Raw genomic sequence first — 24679 nt, forward strand, 5'->3', positions numbered from 1 at the left:
TGTGCAGGTCACGTGCCTATTGGCACGTGCACAAACATACACAGCCAGAGAGGCACAGTCTGGATGGCCCGTTCTCTTTTAATGCCCGACTGGTAGGCGGGCTCAGCAGGGAGAGTGGGCTGAATGACAACTTCCGCTTTGTCCAGTCCATGTCTCCTGCCCTCTTTGACTGTGACCGATAAGTTGTGCCAGGCTCAGCCAATATGATCACTATGTATTTAACAACTATTTAGACAGAGTGCCCATATGTTTTTTTCCTGCACACAATTACCAGTATAAATGTCTAACTGCGTAGCAAAAATTTCGATGCTTTTCAAGATTATTCGAACATGTGTGTCTTTGTGAGTGTGTGTGTGTGTGTCTATAAAAATCCCAGTTGTAGTTGAGTGTAATGGAAACGCAAAGAGAGATCACACTTCCACCAAATACACAAACACCTTGGCTTGCTTGTAAAGAATTCACTTTATTTTGTTCAATCTAAAGTAAATATCATCACAATTTTATTTCTGACCTCATGTACTAAAATAGTTCAGATCTTTTTTTTTTTACCACATTATGAAATCAGACTCTTAGTTTTCCTTATTCTACTTTGTACAGTGGACAAAACATAAACAGGTGTTTGGTTCAGACAGGCAAGAGGCTGGACCTTAATTCTACTGTACAAAAATGTAGGCTCGGTATTTTTTCCAATTTTTAATTCAATCACATTATACAGAAAATACAGCAGGCTGTGCATTCACAGGTTTACCACATAAAAGAATTTTCAACTGAATTTATCAACCAAACATACGAAAAATATATTTATTTCAGGTTATAACCATAGAAGATTTCGTGGTTTAAAAAAGATCAGTAGTACATTTTTATCCTTCATTTAGAAATCAAAAAGTGACTTACTTTGTATCAAATGATACACAATTCTTTGTAGGTAAATCAAAAATATTAGGACGAGTTGCATCATACTGCAATAAGATTATGCGGTATGGTGGAAGAAAAGACATACGTTTGAGGAATTTCTACAAGATATCTGAATGTCATTCATAAGTAGAGAAAGGCTGAGAACTCTACGATCTTGTCAGACTTTCGGTCAAAACAAGTAAGCAAAAGTTGAGGAAATTAAAATATTGTAATGCCACATAATGTATGTTTATAAATCGGAGTGCTTTTTTTAAATTTAAAACAGTCCCAATTGTGAAGGGGTTGTTGTGGGTACAAAAAAAGACGAACAAAACATAGCAACCAGGAATTTTGAGAAGTGCCATTCTTTTAAACATTTTGAAAAAGAGGCTTGGGATTTGAGAACTCCATGTTATATTTGTAACCTGGGGAAAATCACATTTTGAGACACAACGCCTCTCTGGCTGAAAGGAAGGGCCTTCGTAAACCTACTTGAATCATATCACCCTGGTATTCGCGCATCCCATACATACACAGGTCCTTAGTAATGTACTCATTATGTACTCAAACTCAACTTACAGATTTACATCTTAAAGATCACCAACTCTTAGAGGGAAGCAGTACAACACATAGTCATGATTTCAATCTGAGACCATTGTCTTTTCCCTAGTTAGTGTCAGGACATGTACATGGAGAAGCATTTTAAGTTAATCTTACAATATCCATCCCTACAAGTGATATGGTTCACCCTATCAGCTTCTTTGGGAAGAGAGTCCGCCCCAATTCATCCATCCAGTTTGCACATGCAATAATGCGGGCAGTCATGGGCACATTGGGGAAGCACAGTATTCCTGGATGTAGGCATGCGCCATTGTGCAGTGACTCTAGCTGAGAAATCTAAATGTTAATTGCAAGACGTCATCAAGACAGATGTCGGCAGAGTCAGCATAATGGGAAGATGGCTGCAGGTGAAGTAAAAGGGGATGAAAATAAACCCTACAAGTAAATATGGATCTGAAGCTAAAATATCTGAATCCTAACTTTCAAATAAAGCTTGAGGTGTAGTGTTCTATATGGTCGTCTAAGAGTCACTCAAAACTACCATTAAAGAAATAGCCAAATTCTGAAAGTCCAGAAATCTCTCTGTGGACGGTTTCTCAAATTAAAAGAAAGTGGGTGCGCCATAGCTGAGACAGTATTGCCAGCAGCGCTTCAAAATGACCACGGTATTCAGAGGTGGAGCATATGTATCCTAAATTAGCTTATACCCAAGCTAACATCTATTACGTACCTCTGTCAGTTAGCAAATTGAGGTAAGCCCATGGAGAGAATCTCTGCCAAAATCAAAAACCCTCTGGGATGTCGAGAGCTGTATCACCTCTACACTGAATGAGTCCAATGGATAACTTGAACTGCATAATAACTACACATTAGTTGTGGTGACGAGAGTCCAAAAGAAGTGTAATAGGGGAACCTACTGAACTAACAGGGATTTCCAGTTAAGAGTATGTAAGTAAATGTGCACCTTTCCACATATGCTGTGAAAAGATGCCCGGGGGTAGCTACTTAACTGAATGGAAATGTCAAGTCGATGAATGCCACCCAACATTGCTTGAAGAAGCCTCATATTGTGGCGGCCCCGGATGCATAGTATGAAAACAGAAACCACACCAGCGACAAGCAGATAACATTGGTATGAGCCAGATAACCCAGAAAAAGCAAAGTTGATAATACAATACAAGTGGTGCCGCATGGTACCTCCAAGTTTCAGATGTTCTGTATTTTTATTTTTACTTCACTAGTGCATACATAGATGTATTTATTAGGGTTAGTGGGATTGGGTATGACCATAGTTTATTAAAGCATCCACTTTCAGTGAACAAGGCACGTTATGTAAAATGGAAAAAGACATGAAGCCTTATGTCAGGTGTGCAGACACTACCTAAAGTCAGTGACCATAAATGCATTTCTGATGAACGCATCTGTGGTCTGCTGAACGGAATTACCAGTATGTAGAATGCATCAAGGCTTGCTGGTTTGTGTAATTAAACATATGTTGTCTTTCAGTATGGTATTACCAAGTTCATGAATTTACCTACTTCCACTTTTTTCAAACGCCTCTGTCTCAAATCCTCAAATCAAAACACAAATCTACGGCATTTCTAAGCTACTAGACTCCAAGTAGTTTACAACATTCTCGTGATCATATTTGTTTTGGAAAACACCTTGACACCAAACAGTTCCCTCCTGTGGCACAAACAAAAGCTGGCCCTAAACTCCTTGAAAAAGCTGCATGAGAAGCCAAGTTTTCAGGTTCTTCCTGAAAGAAAGCACATTGAAATTAGAGATGGAGCAGAGTGTGCCAGAAGAAAGGGAGCGGCATGGAAAAGGCAATGCCAACCAACCTTTCCTTGCAATAACAAGCTACTCTAACCAGGCCCCAGGCTTTAGGGTGAAGAGCTGTCTGGCAGTTTTAGAAAAGCTGGCATCATCATATGCAAGATGTGTGTTGCCACAGATAGCCATGCAAGCTAAATGAAACCAAAGAGGTTTGGTCAAATATGCCAGCACTGAGGACCAGTCGGGCATGCAGGCTACTCTTAAATAGATAGCACTGTTATTAATTTCAGGCCCTGCAGTTTCTGGAACTACCCGTGTATGTTCGGCCGACCCCTTCGAGATGTTTGAAATGGAAAGAAACCCCGGAATGGTTTTGAATCAAATGTTCTTGCCAACTGGGTAGGGCAGGTGATCATGTTAGGAAACCAGAACATGTTGTCCCAAGGGTCATTGCTTTATCCATTAATCCCAATCTGAGCTCCCACAGGTCCTGTCCAAAGCTGCCAATATACATTGTTCGAAATGTACAGGTATGACAACCAGATCACCCTCGAAATTATGGAGAATCTGGGTTTCAATGACAGCTGTGTCAAAGAAAAAGGACATGGACCAAATGGGGCAACAAAAGGAGTGATTAATCTGGGACAGTAACAGCCCACTTAAAACAACTCATTCAACCAGGTGTAATTATATATAATCTAAATAATTAGAGCTGTCCACCCAGGCACAGCTCACGTAGGCTGCTGAGCAAGAACATACAGCTGATGGTGCTTAATACAGCCGACAAGCCCAAAAGGACTATTTCCGAGAGACAGTTGCCTAGTCTGCGATTATCTAGACCCAACATGGATTCACTGACGTAGGTAGTCTACAAACCTACCAGAAAATTGCCAAGCCAGTTAGTTTACTCAACATGGTTCCAGAGTAGATTCACAATAAGATTTTCCAAAATCATTGTAGCCACAGAAATTAATTAAATGGGCCAAAATTAGAAAGCTGATGATGGTTTAGACCAAGCTTTATATAGAACAGGATGGAAAATGTCCCCTATGTTTCCACACCACCCCACTGTCTGTACTGCAGGATATTAGGCGGAGGCAATCTTTCAGCACACCCTCTTTTCTGTTTTGTCAAGCACAGATAGCACTGGGCACTCCGGCACGCCATCTTGGTTCATACTAATGCTTTATTCTGAGTGGGAGCTCTACCCAAACCGAAATGGTAGTGGATCCATTACATTGGAGGGTCACATTGAGGAATGAGAGACACTTTCTTCCCAAACTATGCAAACGTGGTGGGAATTCGGCTAACATGGTGGCAGCGAGTGTACAGAAAAGACACCAGAAACCCAGACAAGTAATACGTATTTAAAGAAAAGAATAGAATAGTAGGTTGGCACATGGTGCTTTGACTTTATTCCTGTATATTTGTGCATTGTTGTGACTAGTGTTGAAACACTACTCAACTGGGTCCAACAACTTCATATACCAGGAAGGCAGCCATAGTTGGTGCCTCTTGGTGACATCACAGTGTGCATTTGTTCATGCATGTACTTTACCCGACCTGAAGCGAGTCTAAATATTATTTCGAAAAATATATATTTTTTAACTATAGTTTTGTCTGAATCCCATATCTCGAACATGCCATTACACTGTTCTCAAATGCATATATACCAATGTAATAGGGGGAATAACTACATAAGCATTTGAGGGGAACTGGACCAAGGTTTACTAACAAAACATTTTTGAACTGCAGGACAGGCTTTTTGGGTTTACAATAAAACTTCTGTGGTAGACTGCCATTACAGTCCCCTTCTCTAGTAACAAGAGCAGTTTAACTAACCGCAGTGATATTTTTCATATGGAATTGTACTTTTTTTAATGGACCATAAAAGGTACCAGATAAGAGTGCTTAATACAGTGACTTATACCTTTTCCATCAATCATGGAGCGCTCCTGCATGCATGTGACATGATTCCATAGCAGGTGAGTGGTTCCCACCTCTGTACCCTTCAAATACCCGACTTTCTCATGAAACATCCAACAGGTGGCTCAATTTGCTAACCTCAGGCTATTAACGTATTTCCATGGATTTGATCAATAAATCACAAAACAAACCTAGTAATGAATCCCTTGCCATTAAATGCAGGAAACAAAATCCCCTAATAGCTTCTTAGGGATGTGGTACAACCGCAGAGACGTTCAAAATGTAAGTAGAAAGCCTGCGATGCTATGCATTTTGTCATCTTGATCCCTGTACGATACAGTGAGCCGGAAAACCGGTATCTGCTGTTTGTTTTTTATTTTATGATGTACAGGAGGTAGGAGTTGTAAACTGGGTAAAAGATGACAAGGCCTTGTGCTCATTCTGGAGGATTAACATATTGCATTGTAAACTCCAGAAAGTCTTTAAACATGAATATATGACCCGATGACGTGCTTAAGTTGGGACTTTATCAATATGTAAAAAAAAAAAAATGCCGTTGGTGGACCCCTCAACCCCCACTTGAACTTTGCAGTCTAACAGCAAAGGGACACCGTGGCCATTTGAAGCTTTTCCTATACAGCATGCTTACATTCTTTCAGAAGATTTAGAGTTTTTTCAGTAATGTATCGGTTTCTTGGCCAGAACTCAGCAGCTAAACACAATTAAAACGTCACCCTTCATAAACAGTAATAAAACTGGTATAATTCTCCAAACTCCGCAAAATAACAGGATTGAGGCTGCTAAATTACTTCAGATTTTACTGTGCAAAGTGGCAGTGTATAGTTAATATACGTCTATGGGCTCACACACTCTCTTTAACTGACCTGTTTAATTTCTTTTAACTGAATTTATTGTCATCCCCCTTCATTCTTTTGCAAAAAAAGAATAAACTGTCGTTTACAGGGGACGAAGATCTGTGAGAGACATAAGTGACATTACAGAGCATGCTTCTCTTGAATGTACACCCGGCACCATCTTTACAGCCAGAGGCGTAAGCAGGTGTCTCTTCTGACGCAAAACAACTTGTACCTCTAGGGAAGTCTCCAGTAGAAGATCATTCACCCAAGTGGTACCTTCCTTAAAGGCAAAGGCAGAAGTCAGTGTCTCCCCTGCAAAAGTTAAGCACAATGCCACCCTTGTCCCTGACCTCTGCAGCACTGGGACCTCCTCTACCACGTACACAGCACAAACTCAGAGTCAGGGGGATGGCCAAAGTGCTATAAGTTTTAACTAAATTGCCTTTTTCAGCCCAGTAACAAAACATATGTGTCTTTTGTAAAGTGAAATAAAGTCCTACAGACAGGGACATAATACTTGTTCTAGCTCCACTCAGGTCTACTTTCTCCAGTGACCGGTGAAAACAACAATAGGGTAGGCTATCTCTATATATGAACAATATAATGTACTTAACAGTAACAAAATATAAATCCATCATTTTTATGTACAGTTTCTTGAAGAAAAAGATTTTCGTCATCGTGACATTTTAGTAACAAAAATAAAGCTTATACAGCAGCATTGTTCATCAAAGCCTATGTTAATGCAATCTACTACCCTGGCTCGGGAGTGTTCACGATTACAACATTTTAGTAAAGCAGCTATGCACAGAAAAAAGTACACTTCTACGGCAAAGGCCTACGGGTGCCAGAACGTCCATCTTGAATTCCATGCTCTTGAAGGTGAACGAGGAACTCTGTTGCAGCGATGACTGTTCCTTTAGTGTAAAGTTAAAAAAAAAAGCCAGATGCGTATAATCCACTTCATAAAATAAACATGAGAAGTTTTATAACAAACTGTTCTGTTCGCTATAAATCATCCAGATGCAATACTTGATTGTTGATATATTGGCAAACTATTCACATTAAAATAGATGAAAACTTTCTTTAAATTTCACCGAAGTCCCTTAGTGGACAATTGAATTGCACATTGCTGTACATTGTGGTTGTCTTAGAGATCCCAATGACTCCGGTTTTCACGTATTGTTTCTAAACGCTCTTGCTCAATATCCGGGAATGCAACCCACATGGCGAGCCATCGGATGGCCATGCAGAAGAAGTTGACTTTTTGCTAATAAAAGTCTTGCAATTTTCTGAAGCTCGGAATATCTACATTTAGGAATGTTTGATTGCTGTACACATATGCCATCTCTAAGTACGTATCCAAGATAGCGTTCAGACTTGTAGAAACCAAGCCAATAGTGGTCATATTTACAACGGAATTTGTCCAAACAAACAGGACACTGAGACTCGTCTCCCCTGGGTTGTTGAAAGTCTTCAGAAGTAAGGACTACAATGGGCCCTTAAATTGGTTTCCAGACAGGTGTTGTCTGATGGAGGGCTTGGAACTTGCTGCGTCACCCAATTTCCGCCAGACGACCTGTGGAGAGAAGTATACAGAGGTCAGTGACTCTGAAAATAAGGTAGACTAACAATTTCTAAGCATCAACATTGTAACTGTAGACAGCCAATCACAGCGCAGTAATAGGAAGAGCTGCGGGACATGTAAGAGCTACACTTCCATTCCAGCAATCAATAACTACATCATGGTGCAGGTGCCCTTTTCCTCTTTCTGCCGCCAGGCCCGTCCTAATGGGTTGAGGGCCACTCCCCTCACCTTCTGGCCACTATAAAGAATGTCTGTCAGGATGAGCAAAGGTCCGCCTGACAGACACTCTTTATTTTCAGGTCAGGCAGTCAGGACCTAGACATGAGCTAAATGTGAAGGTTCCTGGCTGCCTGAAGTGAACTTTGCCGGGCTGAAAAAGTCACAGCCCCTGTGGGCGTGGCATCTTCAGCCATGCCCAGCACCTCAAGGCCCTCCCCCTTGAGACAATGGGGTGCATCACTGTTTGCTTCAAACCCGGGTGCTTCAGTTCAAAGCCAAAAAATGCTCAGGTCGGAGTGTCAATCCCTCCTTGCCAGAGAGGGGGGTGGGGTCAGCAGTCTCACCGACCCCATCCCAATCTGTGATGAGTGAGGGACTGCTGCCTTCCCTGATTGGCTGATCTAAGGTCAGCCAATGAGGGAAGGTAACACACCCATCCCTCCTGGAACCTCCAAGGCTTGGGACTGCTGCCTTTCCTCATTGGCTGACCTTAAGTCAGAGGGAAGGCTACCCTCGTGGGATCTACGAAGCAGTGCTGCACAGTTAAGTATGATTTTATTTTTAATGTGTAGTGCGGGCGTAGGTGCATTCCAATGAATGAATATATGGGAATGAGTGTTGTGAATGGATGTGTGAGTGTATGAGCATGTGTGAAAGTGAGTGAGTGTTTGTGTGTGCATTTGTGCCCCGACTGCCTCCTCCATGCTAATAGCACAGGCTGCCACTGTCCTTCTGTCATAGCAAACTCAACAATATATCCATGGCAGTTTAATCTTTCAGTGTATGCCAAGTGCTAAACCCATACCTTAGCTGATATTTCTAAAAGTTGGGTTTCATCAACAGATGACGAGGGAAAATTAAGTAAATAATTAATTTTTACTCGGCGCCGTCTGGTAAGTCCCTTACTACTCTCCACCCCTCTTACTTGAACGGCCCGCTCTTGTTGAATCATTTCAACAGAGAAAGGAGAAGCGGCTCTACAGAGCTGTGGCAACCGCAACAAACTGCCAAATACAGAGGATTATGTCCAGGAGGGGCCTGGCCATCGGTAGGGCATCAAAGAGACTCTTACACAGATGCACCGAACAAGCCACTGTTCGTCCATGCGGCAAGAGCCATATTCTCATCAAGAATGTAACTATCAATAGTACAGCAGGTGCAGTGACACCAGTCCTCAGCACATAAGTCTTTTGCTGCTCGACCAACTGCAAGGAGCCGTTTTCCCTGCTCCCTTTTGGGAACATGGCTCCCTTGCTACGCTGTTGATCTTCATTTATTCCACCACAAAGATACCCCCACTCACCTGATATTAGAATGCGACTCAGTGGCCAACACCAATCTGAGCCTGAATTTAAATGGCCTTTGTATTCTATTTTATTATCGCATTTGTACATTGTTTTCTACCCCTATTTGCTGAAGCGCATGTTCACATGGGTAGCATGCTTGACCGTGTGGGTGTATGGTTAGAAATGTGTAGTCCTTGCATGTCTTGCTGTGTATTGAACCTGGCGGTACAGAAGCAGACCCACCCAAGGACAGGGAGCAACAGGGCTGCTTTTCAACAAATGGTGACTGGCAGGGTCTGTAGAGGGAAGAGGAGAGGGGATAATGAAATGGGTGGGGCTGGTGGATTTTACTGCATAAGAACTTGCAATTGTCATGATGCATTACTAGCAGGACAGGATTTAATAAGAGTACCATACTTGGATCTGAGAGGGTGGTATGAGAATTCAGAGTTAACAGGTATTTGTTTTGGGAAGGAGGTCTCTATTAAGTAGCTCAATATTTAAAAAACTATATATATATATATATATATATATATATATTTCATAACGGCATATGTGAATTAGGGCTTAATATCAGTGCTTTTAGAAAGTAATCAATTTATCACAATGTAATCAGGGCCACTGGAATTATGTGATTCTGCATCTGCCGTGTTTACCACATAATTGTGGATTTGCTGCATTTTTTGTTATTTTTAATAGAAGCATTTCTAGCTTAAACGGTCAAAAGTCACTAAAAATGAAGAGCAACACTTAACTGCACAGTGGAAGACCCTTGGCAAAATCCACAGTCACCTTTTGCTATATTTGAATGTTAAACAGTTACTAACGATGTGGAACCTTTGCCCAGACAGTGTTAATATGTATATGAAAGGCAAAATAAGGCAGAAGTACTGTCACAAAATGTGGTACATTACGCTGCATATTTTGCCTTTTCTTGTCGCATACTTTAGTCAACCCTACCGCATAATTTGGTCCTCCCGGTTGCATAATTCCAGTGACCCGTACTATAATCTTTGCCTCATTCAATCTTTTCCAGCAGCAGTACCTGCACACCCTTAGCACTGACAAACGAAAAAATGTAATCTCAGGGACTCGTCAAGACTTGGAAGAAATGTGAGCCTGCTGATCGTAAGAGAGACACAGACACCAAGTTGATTTTCTAGTTTAGCCAGTATTTCTTTGTTAAAACCCAGAAAGCAGTAGCAACAGACGAGACAAAGGTTTTGGCACACAGCCTCATATCATCACAAACGGTTACAGATGGGTTGCTTGCCCTGGGGTGGATTCAACGTGAAGTAATTAAAAGTATCGGTTCATAACACTTCCTGTATAAATATTAAAAGAGAGAGAGAAACAAAATACTCTTGTTGAGTGCCAGCAAAACAATTTTGAAATGTGTTTAAAAAAAAGTCGCCCTTTTAAAGTTCACTGCAACACGTCAACCGTTAAACATGCTCACTTGTTTTTGGTCACCATGGATTCAACCAATGAATGGACAGTTCTCAGAAGATGGTACTCTAATCAGGAATGCCATCTATGGGTTAAGTGAGAATGATTATTCTTGGAGGGTTACCAGGATATTACAAATTTAATGGAGAATGTCACAGAATAAGTCAACTATAGCTCGAGTGTAGGTATAATAGAGCGTATGCTGTAGTTAATATGCAACAACACGTGCACGGCACGCACTTTAACCCATGATGTTTACACAGTATAATAAGCACTTTACTGCTAGAACAGATATAAAGATTTAAGGGCCAGATGTAGGTAAATATCATTTACCGATTCTAAAATACCGAATTTTACCGATTCGGTATTTTAGAATCGGTAAATGGTATGTAATTAATGATTCGGTAAATTTTACTGAATCAGTAAAATTCGGTAAATACTGATTCGGTATTTACCGATTCGTTATTCCCCATTCTTTCCTATGGGCCTGGAGGCCCATAGGAATTAATGAGGATTACCAATTCGGTAAATACAGAATCGGTAATAGGGGGTAGACTTACAAGGTTGGCAGGGTGTCACATTGACACGCTGTTGCACCCCTGAATAGTGCATGGGTGCACATGTGGCACACATACATGCTGCCACATGGCACTGTTAAAGCACAAAATTGCTTTTTTAACGGTTTTCGTTATTTACCACCAACTTGTAGTTGGTGGTAAATAACGAATCCTTAAATGTGAAAAGCACTCACTTGAGTGCTTCCTACATTAAGGATTCAGTCATTTACCAAATCGGTATGTTAAAAATTTGGTAAGTTACCTATTCGGTAAAATACCGAATCCTACAATCATGCCACCTACATTCCAAATGCCCAATACCGGTCGGTAACGGCCGAAATTCGGTAATTTCGGCCATTACCGACCGGTATTGGGCCTCCTACATAAAGCCCCAAGTCGTTCAGAAGGCAATGTACGAGGGGATTTCATTCAGGCTGGCTCCAGTGCGCTTTGAACATCTGCCCCAACTGTTTTCATTCTCGGGTTCAGCTCATTGCGACCGACCTCTATGCGATATTATTCTAACCGTTAATTAGACTTAGTTCAACTTGATTGTATGTTAAATGGCTGTTTTTATTGTGTTTTGGACATTCATGTAATGTTTTTAATTAACTATGCATGATAAATAAAATTGACAGTTCTCTCAAGTCATCAGTTTAAGTTAGGCGCCACGTGTGTCGGCCGGGGGCTCTCAACAACACTTGCATACATTGTAGCACTGCAGTACTCGCAGAGCTGCGAGTACCTCTTAGCTTCTACATGCTGGGAGAAGTGGCACCATGCTCACAGCTTGCTTAGTCGATCATGCGCATTTTAGCAGCACTCCACGTGGCAGTTGAGGAGGCGCTATGATGCGTGACAATGCATTTTCAGTGCGGTGGTGCGGACCACCACACTGAAATGCGCTATTGTCACGCCTTATGCGCGATACTTGGCAGGGCTGTAAGTATATTGTTCGTCTGCGGGAACACCCACATCTACCGGGTTTCGCATTGCATTCGAGCATGAGTGCTCATGCAGGAGTGACACTTCAAGAGCTGAAGTAGAGATTCTAGGAAAAATGCTTTTAAATATGGCTGCTCCCAGTATAATCTTTGTCACGTTCTTGCCTCGATGTATAGCTTCTGTCAGTGACACCTGTCTGGTTGCTTACTTTCAAGATGTCTGTGTAAGGTTTTAATTCTTTTCTATCTGGCTACAGTACTCCGATAAGAAACATTTAAAGGGAATTAATTGTGCGAATGTGCTATCTTGTCAGTTCTATCTTTTTAGGTGTTAATTGTAGAGGCAGGTTTTTAGATAAGAAAGTAAGTTAAACATGAATTTCGACCTTAATGAATGACAAAACTGTCAAATCTTTATTTCCTAAAGCTGTTAACCAAGGTTTCGCCACGAATATACGCCATTCAAACTTCACGCCTCAGATTTAGTTTAAACTCTTCAGGCTGCTTGATCTATTGCTCTTCAGACTAAGTATGCTCCTTGTATGCACAAGATCCTACTCTGACGAGCGTATGCCCTTTTCAGTCTGGCTATTTTTTGGGGGGTAATTAAATTGAAAAATCTTCTTCAAGTAGTTTTACCTAATTAAAATATCGTATCACACCCGGATTTTACTCTGCCCTTCTCAGCAACACAAAGGGCAGTGGCGGCTCTTCCTCTAAGGCAGAGGAGCGTCGCCTCACAGCTTTTAAGCAGTGTAACTGAAGGAAAAATGAAATGATAACTCTAGGTTATTATCATTTTATTTTTTCCTAGTTGCAGCAGCTTTGTAGGCGGGGTGTGGCTGCTCTGCTGACAGAGGAAGGGAGGAGTGGTTTTCACTCCCTAAAGTACGCATGAATGTGTGGCCGGCCAAACATTCATGCGCACATTGCATTTTCTCCACCCAGGCTGCCTTACAGCCTGGGTGGAGAACATGTCCTGGCCCCCAGTCCCCATCTGAGCGCCGAACCATGGCACTTAGACCAATCACAACGCTGCACTGCAGCATTGTAATTGGCTCGGGGGAGCCTGGGTGCTCTGTTCCTGTTCCGGAGACAACTGTGGAGAGAGTGGCGAGATGCGTCGAGGAGGTACATTTTATTTTCTCTTTACCCCCTCAACTGACTTTCCCCGCCCTCTGCCCTCCCGCTCCCGATCTGTGCCAGCCGCCACTGACAAACGGAAGGTATAACTGGCATATTCCTAGATTGAGTCTGTTCCATCTTTCACTACTTATGCTTGGCAGTGCATATTGCATCATAAGAATCCTTAATATAAATTGGAATAACTACTTCAACGGGGCCAATTTCACTGCAAAATCTGTGTCAATAGCACCCAAATTCGCCCTGAATAAAAAAGCAGTCAGCCTAAAACTTTACTTTAAAAAGTTCTTGGCTCTAAGAATTATCTGAATGATCTAACAGACAATCTAGTCACAAAAACAAGACTTTTACATGAAATCATATGGGGCAGATCACAAAAACAGGTACACTAGGACACTGAAGGGACATCCATAAAAGGGAGAAGTTTATTTCCTATATAGAGCAGTTTCAGTATTGTGCGTGGTAAAGGACCACGATGCAAGTGGTATAAAGAGCCACTTGATTCAAAATCTCTTTCCAGCTAAATCCTCATCACTCTTTCTACAGCATCAGCCATAAAGCGGTGATTCACAATTGGCAAAAGTGAGATAGCAGGGTTTCTTTTGAAGTGGGAGACCACATAAGAACTTTAACTCACAACTTGTAGAGTATATTCTAAATAAAGAATACATTACAAGTGGGACACTGAAATCTACACAATTTATAGAAAAATAGCAATGAAGTTCAAATGTTTGTTATAAGAAAAGGGTTTGATAAATTTGGCAAACTAACCCCAGAAAGGCAATAACAAGTAAATGAGTTTTCAGAGATGGAAACATTAGGGGATCTCTCAATGAAGGATAAAGTTTAGGAATCCGGAAATTTCCTCAAATTCGAGCTAATTGTTAAAAAAGATCATTTGAAGTGATGATCCCAGTGAGGAAGAGAAACACTTAGGCACTAATAAATACTTCATCTGCTGTGTTAGTAGCCTGAGAAAGGTGTCCCAACAACATTTCTTTATCAAATCTCATAAACTTTCAGTTGTTTTGGTGGCAAGATTTATCAGACTCAGTGGTGGCATTCCGTCAAAGTCTACTTTCATCATTAGCCGGTTGTTTTTCCTATACAGTAGAGTCACTTTGTGGAGGGACTCTTTTGCTATTGGCTACAATTGATTACAAACTGTAAGAAATTGGTTTATCAGTGGAAAGGGGTGGGAAGCCCACTCAAATAATCAACACAATATTTGTCAGGGTGAACCACTAAAGTCAATATATAAACCTGTGCGTAACACTTGGTAGTTTGGCACAAAAGCAGTCAGGCCTAACTATCAGGCAATGCGTAAAGTTTTATGCAGCACTCAAACAGCAATAAAGTGGAAATACAACACAAGAAAACCCCCAAACCAATTTAGAAAAATACAGCAAAATGTAATAAATAAAATTACACCATAAAATGAAAATAATCCTATCAGTAGAACCAGAGATATTTGTTTTTAAATATTTAGGTGAGAATAGCAACAAGAAGCACAAAGCATCACTTGTGGTTATCTGGTTGCACTGGACCAGGGGAAAGTCAGCGATGTAATGGAGCTTTGGGTGGATAGAGGAACCAAGTTCGTCCCGCTGAAGTAACCTTCTAAATTCAGAACAAAGAGTGCCATTTGTGTTGGCAGGAGCTATAAGGAAGACGTTGTCGGCATGAGGAGCAGGTCATGCTGGAGGTTCTCGTTGGCGGTTGTGGCAGGGGGCCAGTTAGCGGCACAAAGAGGCCACTTAGCAGTCATACGGAGCCTAAAATGTCAGTTTCTTAAACTTTTCTTCAAGAGGACTTTACTCTGATGCCATCCAAATTCCAGGACCTGGTGGGCACCTCTCATGACTTACTCCAGCAGAGGCCAGCAACAAGGCCCAGGCAGGTCCAGTTGGTGCTGGTCAGCTGGGCAATTGCAGGGAGTCCTCCAGAAGCTTGTTATGTCTCGGTAACTCAAACACTAGGTCAGACCCTTGGAGCACTTATGGGGAGGTTGGGTTCAAGGCATGCAGGTCCAATCTTCCTTCTTCAGACAGCGGGGCAGTCCTTCTGAGTCTTCCACAAGCCCAGGAGTATTCTGATGCTGATGAGAGGCTCTAATGGTGCCACTTTTAGCCACAGCGCCAATCTGTAGTTGGGGGGGGGGGCGGAGGGGTTCTCCTTTGCTGGGTTTGGCTTCACGTTGTCTAAGGCAGTGGTCTTAACCTGTGGTCCGAGGACCCCTGGGGCTGTGCAAGGTCTACTCAAGGGGTACGCAAAGTCATTACAAAATTAAATATTAGAATGAATCACTTTAAATTACTAAAATATATACAAATACGGTTTTTGTATGTATACTTGTTTTTGTATTTTTGGGGGTCCAAATCATAGAAATTGCTTAGACTGGGGGTCCCAGGCTGCCAATAATTACTCAGTGGGGAGCAGGGGGGTCAGGATTCCAGTAATAATTCAGTGGAGGTCAAAAGAAGTCTAAAGGTTAAGAACCGCTGGGATAGGGTAACACAGGGCAGGCCTAGGTGTGAGCTGCATTTTTCAGTGGCCCTCAGAAGCCAGGAAGAGGGTGGGCAAGCCCTGAGGCTACCCTTATGAAGCTCTGGAAGGCCGAGTACAACTCCACAGGACATCATGCTCAGGAGAAAAACACCCTGTCCCACACCCAAGGCCCTTTTGTCCACACGCCTGGAAGGAATACAAACAAAAAAAACACATGAGAGACTTTCACAGTCATGTGACCCTGGCCATTGGGAGAAATGCACATTTGGTTCAGACAGAAAAATGTCAACTTTCTAAAAGTGGCATTTTTAGAGTGGTAACTAAAAATCCAATATTATCATTAAAGATGATTTAAATTACAATTATCTGGTCCCAAACTGAAGTTAGTGTATGAGAGAGAACATTACAGCAGTGAAAAACAACTTTATGAGTTTTTCATGCCACGACATGTAAAACTTCAATCTACATGTTGTACTTTTTAAATACCATGCACCCTGCTTATGAGCCGCATAGGCCTACCTTAGGCGTGACTTATAAGTATTGAAAAGGAAGGTTTAGGCCTGGCAAAACTGCACGACAGGCTGCAGTGACACGTCTGAGATCTTTTACAGTGCTACTTTAGCGGGTGGCAAAAGTGCGTTGCAATCTACTTATAGCATGCAACTTACAACCCAGGGTGCAAGCAGTACTTTTTACTAAGTATTTATATGTAAATTAAAGGTGCTAATTGGGTGTATGCCAATTTTAGCACGTTCATTATCCCTTCTGCTTCTCACTTTCAATATCTATGAACATTCTGCCCTATCACTCAGTAGGTTAGTTGCTTCCCATTAAGCAACATCTTCCTGCATTTACTGTTATGCATTTGGCTCACCATCATTTGATGTTTACTTTTAACTCTGATGCAAAAAGTATTAATTCAATTTGTTTCTGTTCGTGCTTTGTTCATTTGAGATGGGAGATGAAGTTGGAGAGTGCGGACAGCTTCCATTAGACTTTTCTAAAATCTCTCTTCCACTATCTCCTGACACTCCTTCCTGCCCATTTGTTCACTCAAACAGCACAAAAAGCTTTCAGGCATTCGCATTTTTCCTCCGCAGATTGCTACATTTTTCCTGACAGAGCAGTTCTCAACTTTTTCAATCACATCTAATCTCTGTGTACTTTTACACCTGTCCTGACTCGCCTGCCTCCCCGCCACACTGCCCCTGCATTCATTAGTATTGCTCCTCTGCACTGAAGGGAGCTGGTGTGCGAACAGTGGATAGCCAATCTTGTGGTTAATCAGTCTGTCTATACGTCTCTTCTTTCGTTCAGCTCTCCTGATCTTCAGCAATCACAACCTCATCTCCACAAACTCGAAGGAGCACTTCTTGACTTCTAATGTTCTGCTTCACTCCCAATTATGGCTCATCGCCGCACTCCTCGTATCCATCTAACCGATAAGCTTCATATAGTCTTGCTGTTTCCCTGGTGCTAGGTTCCAACTGGTCAGGTTGCACCGGCATGCATGTTTCTCGGTGGCTTGCTTTAGAGGCAGTTAAGAATGATTTCTGCAACTGAATCACGACAATAAAATTTTTATTAATAAAGTGAAGTTAATGGACTTGCGCACATCCAAGATCCAATGTAACTCTTTTTACAGCGTGTTTAACTTATCAGGCTGGTCTAGGACAGAAGTCTATGGACAGCAGCTCATTAGAAAACACTAGAATAGGATATACTTCATAGGAGTACACTCCAGCTGGCACCACCAATGAAATTAAAAGGCATTTGTAGAGCGCGCGCAAACTCCAGGGAGTGTCCTGGCGCTAGAGAGTAAGGTATCATGCAGACTAAAAGATGAACATTCTGAACTATTTGGTGGAAAAGGCAGGTTTTTAGCCAACAGCCCTGCTGCTGCTGCCGAATTCCAGTACCAGCATTCCCTATGATCTAGATTCATCAGTTTTGAATAAACACTGCACTGATGGATTCACCAGAGGAATAGAAGCACAGCGCCACCATGTGGTGTAAACCCATGATAGGTGCCAGTGTCTAGAAATAAGTGCCGGTGCTGAGCACCAGAAAACACCGGCATTAATTAAGCTCTGAGTCGGCCAGGGCTAGTGTCCTTCACTGTGCTGGTGGAGTTCAGAGGGCTCAACACATTCAAGCACTTCCATGGGGTCCACACAAGCATCACAGGACAGCTAATGCCAGCATAGCTGCTTGCAGCTCTTGCCTAGTGATCATGCTCCTGCATCTTGGGTAGCACCGAGTGCACACTGCAGAAGCTCTTGGCAAGAGTACACACTCCGCATGCATGGTTTTGTAAAGGTCCGTGGGTTTGGCATTTATTGCTGAGAGCTCTGTGCCACATAAAGGTCACAGGTTCGACTCCTGGCATGGTCAACTTGGATTTCTTTTTTTTATCTATCACAGTCCAAAAAGGAGTCCCCATGGTTGCAAAGTTGTGCCATGTCGTGTACGATACCTACAGCCAGCCCTGACTATATAGTAAAAAGTAAGTGAGAAACTACAAACATTAAGAAGCAACTGGCTATTATATAAAATGCCAGGAATGGCTTAAGGTTTAACAAGTTACACAATAGAACTGAGAAAAAAGTCTAGTCTTCCTCTTCCTGCAGAACAGGTGGAAAAAGTTATGAATGAATAGCGTGCGGAAGAATACAATAGTAGCTTTGGGCAGCTACGATTCTCCCTCCTTTGTCCTTCAATGTAGGGTCCCATAGGACTCATCCTTGAGCTCCGCTCTTTTGACCATTTATGCATCCGAATTGGCGACACTTATTAGATCTTTCGAACTGAATTGATATCATATGCAGACGATGCACAAATTGTTCTGTCTGTTTTTAAAAAAACTAAACCACTGATGCAACATTTTAAGGACTGCATGCTGGCAGTCAGCTCCCGGATTAGCCCTCATTGTCTTAGACTGAATTCAGAGAAAACTGAAACAGTCATTTTTGGCACTTTTTCGCTGGACTGGTCAAAGAGTTGGTGGCCTGATGAACTAGGAACGGTATCCATCCCAGTCGCCAAGGCAAAGAACCTTGGCGTGATTATTGATAATAAATTGAACTTTGAGACACAGGTGAATGCGGTCTCCTCATCGAGCTTCTTTCTTCTTTACCTTCTTAAGGTAATCAAAAAATACTACCTTTTATCCCTGTGGACAGCAAGAAAACGATGATTACTTCACTGATTCTTTCCAAACTAGATTGCTGCAATTGGCTCTATCTAGGTATGCCTGAGAAGCAACTTAATAAGTTGCAAATGAACTAGAAGGCGGCCGCTAGGCCCTTGTTGGGAATCCCCAAGTTTCACTCAGTCAAAAGACACCTGCAAAAGCTGCACTGGCTCCCAGTTAGAGCTGTATCATCTTTAAGGTCCTTTGCATTACCTATAGGGAACTTCATGATACTGGGCCTAAGTTCCTGAGACGCCTGCTATACTGGTATGTCCCTAAAAGACATCTTCGCTCAGATGGAGCTAAATTGATAGAAACTCAGAGATTTTTCAAAAACAGCTGGGGTAGCAGAACCTTTATGTTGGCAGCCACTAAACTCTGGAATAATCTTCCTTTCTCTATTAGAACACTTCCGACCTTGTGTTGCTTTCAGGATTGCCCTGGAAATCTGGCTGTTGATAAATTGAGACCCGTGCCATACATGAATCTGCCTACTCCGGACCTCAGCGCCAAGACACCTCTGGGTATTCTTGCTCCTAATAGATTAACATAACATTAGATGGGACCAGTTAACGGCTATAAGTACTACATTATAATATGCATTAAAATTGCATAAAATGCTCTGTGCACACTGATTGGCATATACATGCATTCCAAAGACCAGTGTTTTACTATCGTAATATAATTAACAATTTTCTTCACCATTAATACATGATTCTTTTCTTTTTTTCCGTTATTTATAAACTTGAATCAAAGCATAATAAACCACCTCCATCAACTCATTAAACGACATCCAGAAATCGCAACAAATGTGATATGTTTGTAACCTGCGAAACATGCACACACATTAATATCAACTAGAAACAAAAGTGAACTTTTTTAATAGGTCCTTCAGCACACTCGGGAGACCTACAATGAAGCAACCAAAAGTATTAAAGAATCTTGGAAAGCCACATTGTTTATGGGATAGCATATAAAGATTACTTATGTCAACAACCTGGGGCTGTGGCACAAAGCCACATCAATGATCAATACACTTAAAAGCGGACACATCTTGTCCCTTCCTCCCATCACCTCAAGAAAACAAGCATTTACAATGCAACGGTTTTGCCTTTGCGAAAGTTTGAGCTATTGGCATTGTAAATGACAAACTTTTTATTTATGTGTTGGTTTTGAAAACCGATAAATAAATGGCATTGTCATTTACAATGGCAATAGCTTAATCTCTCGCAAATGCGAGACCTGGCACATGGAGACACATACCGACTGTCATACAAATAAAAGAACAGGCACACTGCCACTGCCACAGATACACATACAGAAGCAAATACACAAAGATGGACAAAGACTTGAGCACAGCGGCAAGAACACACGCAGGGCATCGAAAGTCCCAGTGCACAAACACAGAAACTCAAATGGACGCAAACTGATATTCCCAGTGAAAAGAAAGGAATATGCTACTTACCAGTATGCATCTGTTCTTGGCATAGAGGGCTGCAGAGTGGTACATTTATGAATAGATCGCCATCTGGTGTTGGGCTCGGATGATTGCACTTTGTTTTTCTTCTGGAGAAGTCTTTGTCGTCATAGGTGACTCCTCCTCTCGGTGTTAGTGCGCATGGGCATCGGCTCCATCCTTAGATTGTTTTGCCATAGTAGGGTTAGATGGAGTAGTGTAGTGTAGTACATAAAGATATGCCCATGTAAATGTATCTAAATAAGATAATGTTGGGACAGACACAGGTTTCCGGGGAGGCAGGGAGGGCATGTACCACTCTGCAGCCCTCTATGCCAAGAACAGATGCATACTGGTAAGTAGCATATTCCGTTCGAGGCATATGGGCTGCAGATGGTACATTTATGAATAGATTGTACAGCAGTTACCTCCCTAGCGGTGGTCACCAGTGTCTGTCGCAACTGTCTGAAATAGAGTTTTTAATACAGCTTGGCCCACTCTGGCTTGTTGTGCAGCCTGTACATCAACACAGTAGTGCTTTGTGAATGTATGTGGTGTAGACCAAGTTGCTGCTCTACATATGTCATCTAGGGGAATGTTCCCTAAGAATGCCATAGATGCTCCTAGTTTTCTTGTGGAATGAGCTCTAGGAGGAACAGTTAATGTTCTCTTTGCTTTAATGTAACATATTTGTATACATCTTACAATCCATCTTGCGATGCCTGCTTTAGAGATAGGATTGCCCTTATGTGTTGGGGAAAATGCTACAAATAGTTGTTTAGTTTTCCTGAAGTCTTGTGTTCTTTCTATGTAGTATGAAATGGCTCTTTTAACATCTAGTGTATGTAGAGCCCTTTCTGCCACCGTCTGTGGCTTTGGAAAGAAGACTGGTAATTCCACTGGCTGATTGATGTGGAATGCTGAAATTACTTTAGGCAAGAACTTTGGGTTTGTTCTAAGAACCACTTTATTCTGGTGTATCTGTAGGAATGGTTCTTGTATTGTTAATGCCTGTAACTCGCTTACTCTTCTGAGTGAGGTAATGGCTATAAGGAATGCCACTTTCCATGTAAGGAATTGTATTTCGCACCTATGCATAGGTTCGAAGGGTGGCCCCATTAGTCTGGTGAGTACTACATTGAGGTTCCAGACTGGGGAAGGTGGTAATCTTGGTGGAATGACTCTTTTAAGCCCTTCCATGAATGCTTTTATCGCTGGTACTCTGAACAGTGATATGCGCTGCCTATTTTGTAGGTATGCTGCTATAGCTGCTAGATGTACTCTGATAGATGTGTACGCTAGATTACATTGCTGTAAGTGTAACAAGTAGCAAATAATCTCCCTTGTTGATACGTCTAGAGGGTTGATATTGTTATTAGTGCAGTGTATAGCAAACCTCTTCCACTTAGCTGCATAGCATGCTCTGGTGGTTGGACGTCTCGCTTGTTTGATTATTTCCATGCAATTTGGGGGAAGATCTAAGTACCCAAATTCTAGGATTTCAGGAGCCAGATCGCTAAGTTCAATTGAGTTGGATCTGGGTGCATTATCTCTCCATGGTTCTGTGTAAGGTGCATGGGTAGAATTCTTAGCTTTTGATGTGGCACTTGTGAGAGTTGCAGGAGCGTGGTGAACCACGGCTGTCTTGCCCACGTGGGTGCTACTAGTATCATGGTCATTGAATGTTGTTGCAGTTTCCTGACCACTAATGGGATTAGTGGGAGAGGGGGAAAAGCGTATGCAAATTTGTTGGACCAATTTATCCATAACGCATTGCCCTGCGACAGGTGATGTGGGTACCTGGACGCGAAGCTTTGGCATTTTGCGTTCTGATGAGTGGCAAATAGGTCTATCTCTGGTTGTCCCCATCTTTGGAAGAATGGCTGCAGTATTTGTTGGTGCAGTTCCCATTCGTGTATTTGTTCCGACTGTCTGCTTAAGATGTCTGCTATCTGGTTTTGAACTCCTGGTAGGTGTTCGGCTAACAGATAGATGTTTTGAGGAATGGCCCATCTCCAAATCTCCTGTGCTAGTCTGGATAATTGGAGAGAGTGCGTCCCCCCCTGTTTTTGAATATAATACATTGCTGTCATGTTGTCTGTTCTGATCAGGACTGCTTTGTGGATAACATGTATCTGAAAGGCTTTCAATGCTAGAAACACTGCCAGTAGTTCTAGATAGTTGATGTGCAGTGTTTTTTCCTGCACACTCCACCTTCCTTGTACTGTGTATTTGTCCATATGTGCTCCCCATCCGGTGAGCGATGCGTCTGCTGTTATTATCACCTGTGGAATTGGCTCTAGGAACGACCGCCCCTTGGTAATGTTTGTTCTGTTCCACCACTTCAGAGAGCGGTGTGTGCGGTCGTCTACCAACACCAGATCCGTAATCTGTCCTTGAGCCTGATTCCACTGTGTCGCTAAGCATTCTTGTAGCGGACGCATTTGTAGTTTTGCATATGGTATTAGCAGTATGCAGGATGACATCATACCTAGTAACTGCATGAACACTCTTGCTGTTAGTGAGTGTTGTGGCTGAAATCTCTGAATGCTTGTAAGCATTGCTTGGACTCTTATTGGGTTGGGGTACACTTTGGCTTTTTCTGTGTCTATGGTAGCCCCCAGATATTGTTGAACTTTGTTTGGTTGTAGGTGTGACTTTGTGTAGTTCACCGTGAACCCTAGCTGGTGTAGTAGCTGAATTGTCTTTTGTGTGTGTTGCAGACACTCCTCTTGCGACCTGGCTTTTATTAGCCAGTCGTCCAAGTATGGGAAGACATGAATTTGTTGTCTTCTTAGGTGAGCTGCTACCACTGCCAGGCATTTTGTGAACACCCTTGGTGCCGTCGTGACACCAAATGGGAGGACTTTGAACTGATAATGCTGTCCTTCTATCACAAACCTGAGGTATTTCCTGTGGGCTTTGTGAATAGGGATATGAAAGTAAGCGTCTTTTAGATCCAGTGTAGAAAGAAAGTCCCCTTTCTTCAGTAAAGGAAGTACTTGTTGGAGCGTGACCATGTGGAAATGTTCCGAATTTATGTATGCGTTGAGAGGTCTTAGGTCCAGTATTGGCCTTAGAGACCCGTCCTTTTTGGGGATTAGGAAGTATAGGGAGTATACTCCTGTTCCCTGTTGGTGCTGTGGAACCTTCTCTATGGCATGCTTTTCTAGCAGTGATATTACTTCCTGTTTTAACAGTGTCAGGTGATCTTGTTTCATTGGACGCTGTTTGGGGGGGATGTTTGGTGGGGTAGCTGTGAGTTCTAGGCAATAACCATGTTGGATAATTTGTCTTACCCACTTGTCTGATGTGATGTTTTCCCAGACAGGTAGGAACTGTGATAGGCGTCCCCCTACCGGTGTTATATGGTCTGGGGGAAGCTCTATGAAGTCACTGTTTTGGGGTTGGAGAGTTGCGGTTGTTGTTGTTTCCGCGACCTCTACCCTTGTTGTTGTTACCCCTGTATCCACCTCTAGAGTTACCTCTGGGTGATGTAGGTGTAAAAGAGGTTTGCTGTTGGTTTGTACCTGTACTTTTGGATCCTCCTCTATAGGTGGATCTACGAAAGGAACCTCTTTGTGTCGGCTGCTGCAATGCTCCCATTGATTTAGCCGTTTCTGTATCCTTTTTCATTTTTTCTAGGGCCTCATCTGTCCCTGTGCCAAAAAGTGTTTTCCCATCAAAAGGTTGATTAAGTAACGAGGTTTGTACCTCTTGTTTGAATCCTGACACTCTGAGCCATGCATGTCTCCTTAGCATGATGCTTGTATTTGTCGACCTTGCCGCAGTTTCTGCCGCGTCTAGGGCGCACTTTATTGAAGTGTTAGTAATTAACTTCCCTTCTTGTATAAGTTGATCAGCTCTCTTTTGATGTTCTTTAGGGAGATGTTTGATGAGTGTTTCTAATTCATCATAATGCGCTCTGTCATACCTTGCAAGTAGTGCTTGCGTATTAGCTATGCGCCAACTGTTTGCCGCTTGAGATGCTACTCTCTTGCCAGAGGCATCTATTAGTTTAGACTCTTTGTCAGGAGGTGGCGCTTCTCCCGTAGATAAAGAGTTTGCTCTCTTGCGAGCGTTTGTGACCACTAGTGAGTCTAGAGGAATTTGTCCCTTAATGTATATTGGGTCTTTTGGAGCTGCCCTATATTTTTTATCAATTCTTGGGTTCAATACCCTAGCCCTCACTGGGTCTTTGAATATCTCTGATGTATGACTGAGAAGGCCTTTTAGCATTGGTAGTGTTCCTGATGTTCTTTGTGCAGTAGGTAGTGTCTCTAATAAGAAGTCCTGTACTAGAGGTTCTGTATGTAGGTCTA

The 24679-nt window shown here is 42.2% G+C and overlaps 1 protein-coding gene across 2 annotated transcripts in view; it reads right to left on the bottom strand.

The window, feature by feature from the left end:
• Window positions 1-443: 443 nt before the first annotated feature.
• Window positions 444-24679, bottom strand: part of CCDC85C (coiled-coil domain containing 85C) — a 335280-nt gene continuing 311044 nt past the window's right edge. For both annotated transcript variants that reach the window (XM_078660143.1, XM_078660142.1), the window contains one exon: window positions 444-7593. In XM_078660143.1, coding sequence (XP_078516269.1) covers window positions 7504-7593 — 90 coding nt within the window. In that variant the 3' untranslated portion in view covers window positions 444-7503. The remainder of the gene's footprint in view (window positions 7594-24679) is intronic.

The sequence above is a fragment of the Lissotriton helveticus genome, chromosome 9 (assembly GCF_964261635.1).
Source record: "Lissotriton helveticus chromosome 9, aLisHel1.1, whole genome shotgun sequence".
Classification (NCBI taxonomy): Eukaryota; Metazoa; Chordata; class Amphibia; order Caudata; family Salamandridae; genus Lissotriton; species Lissotriton helveticus.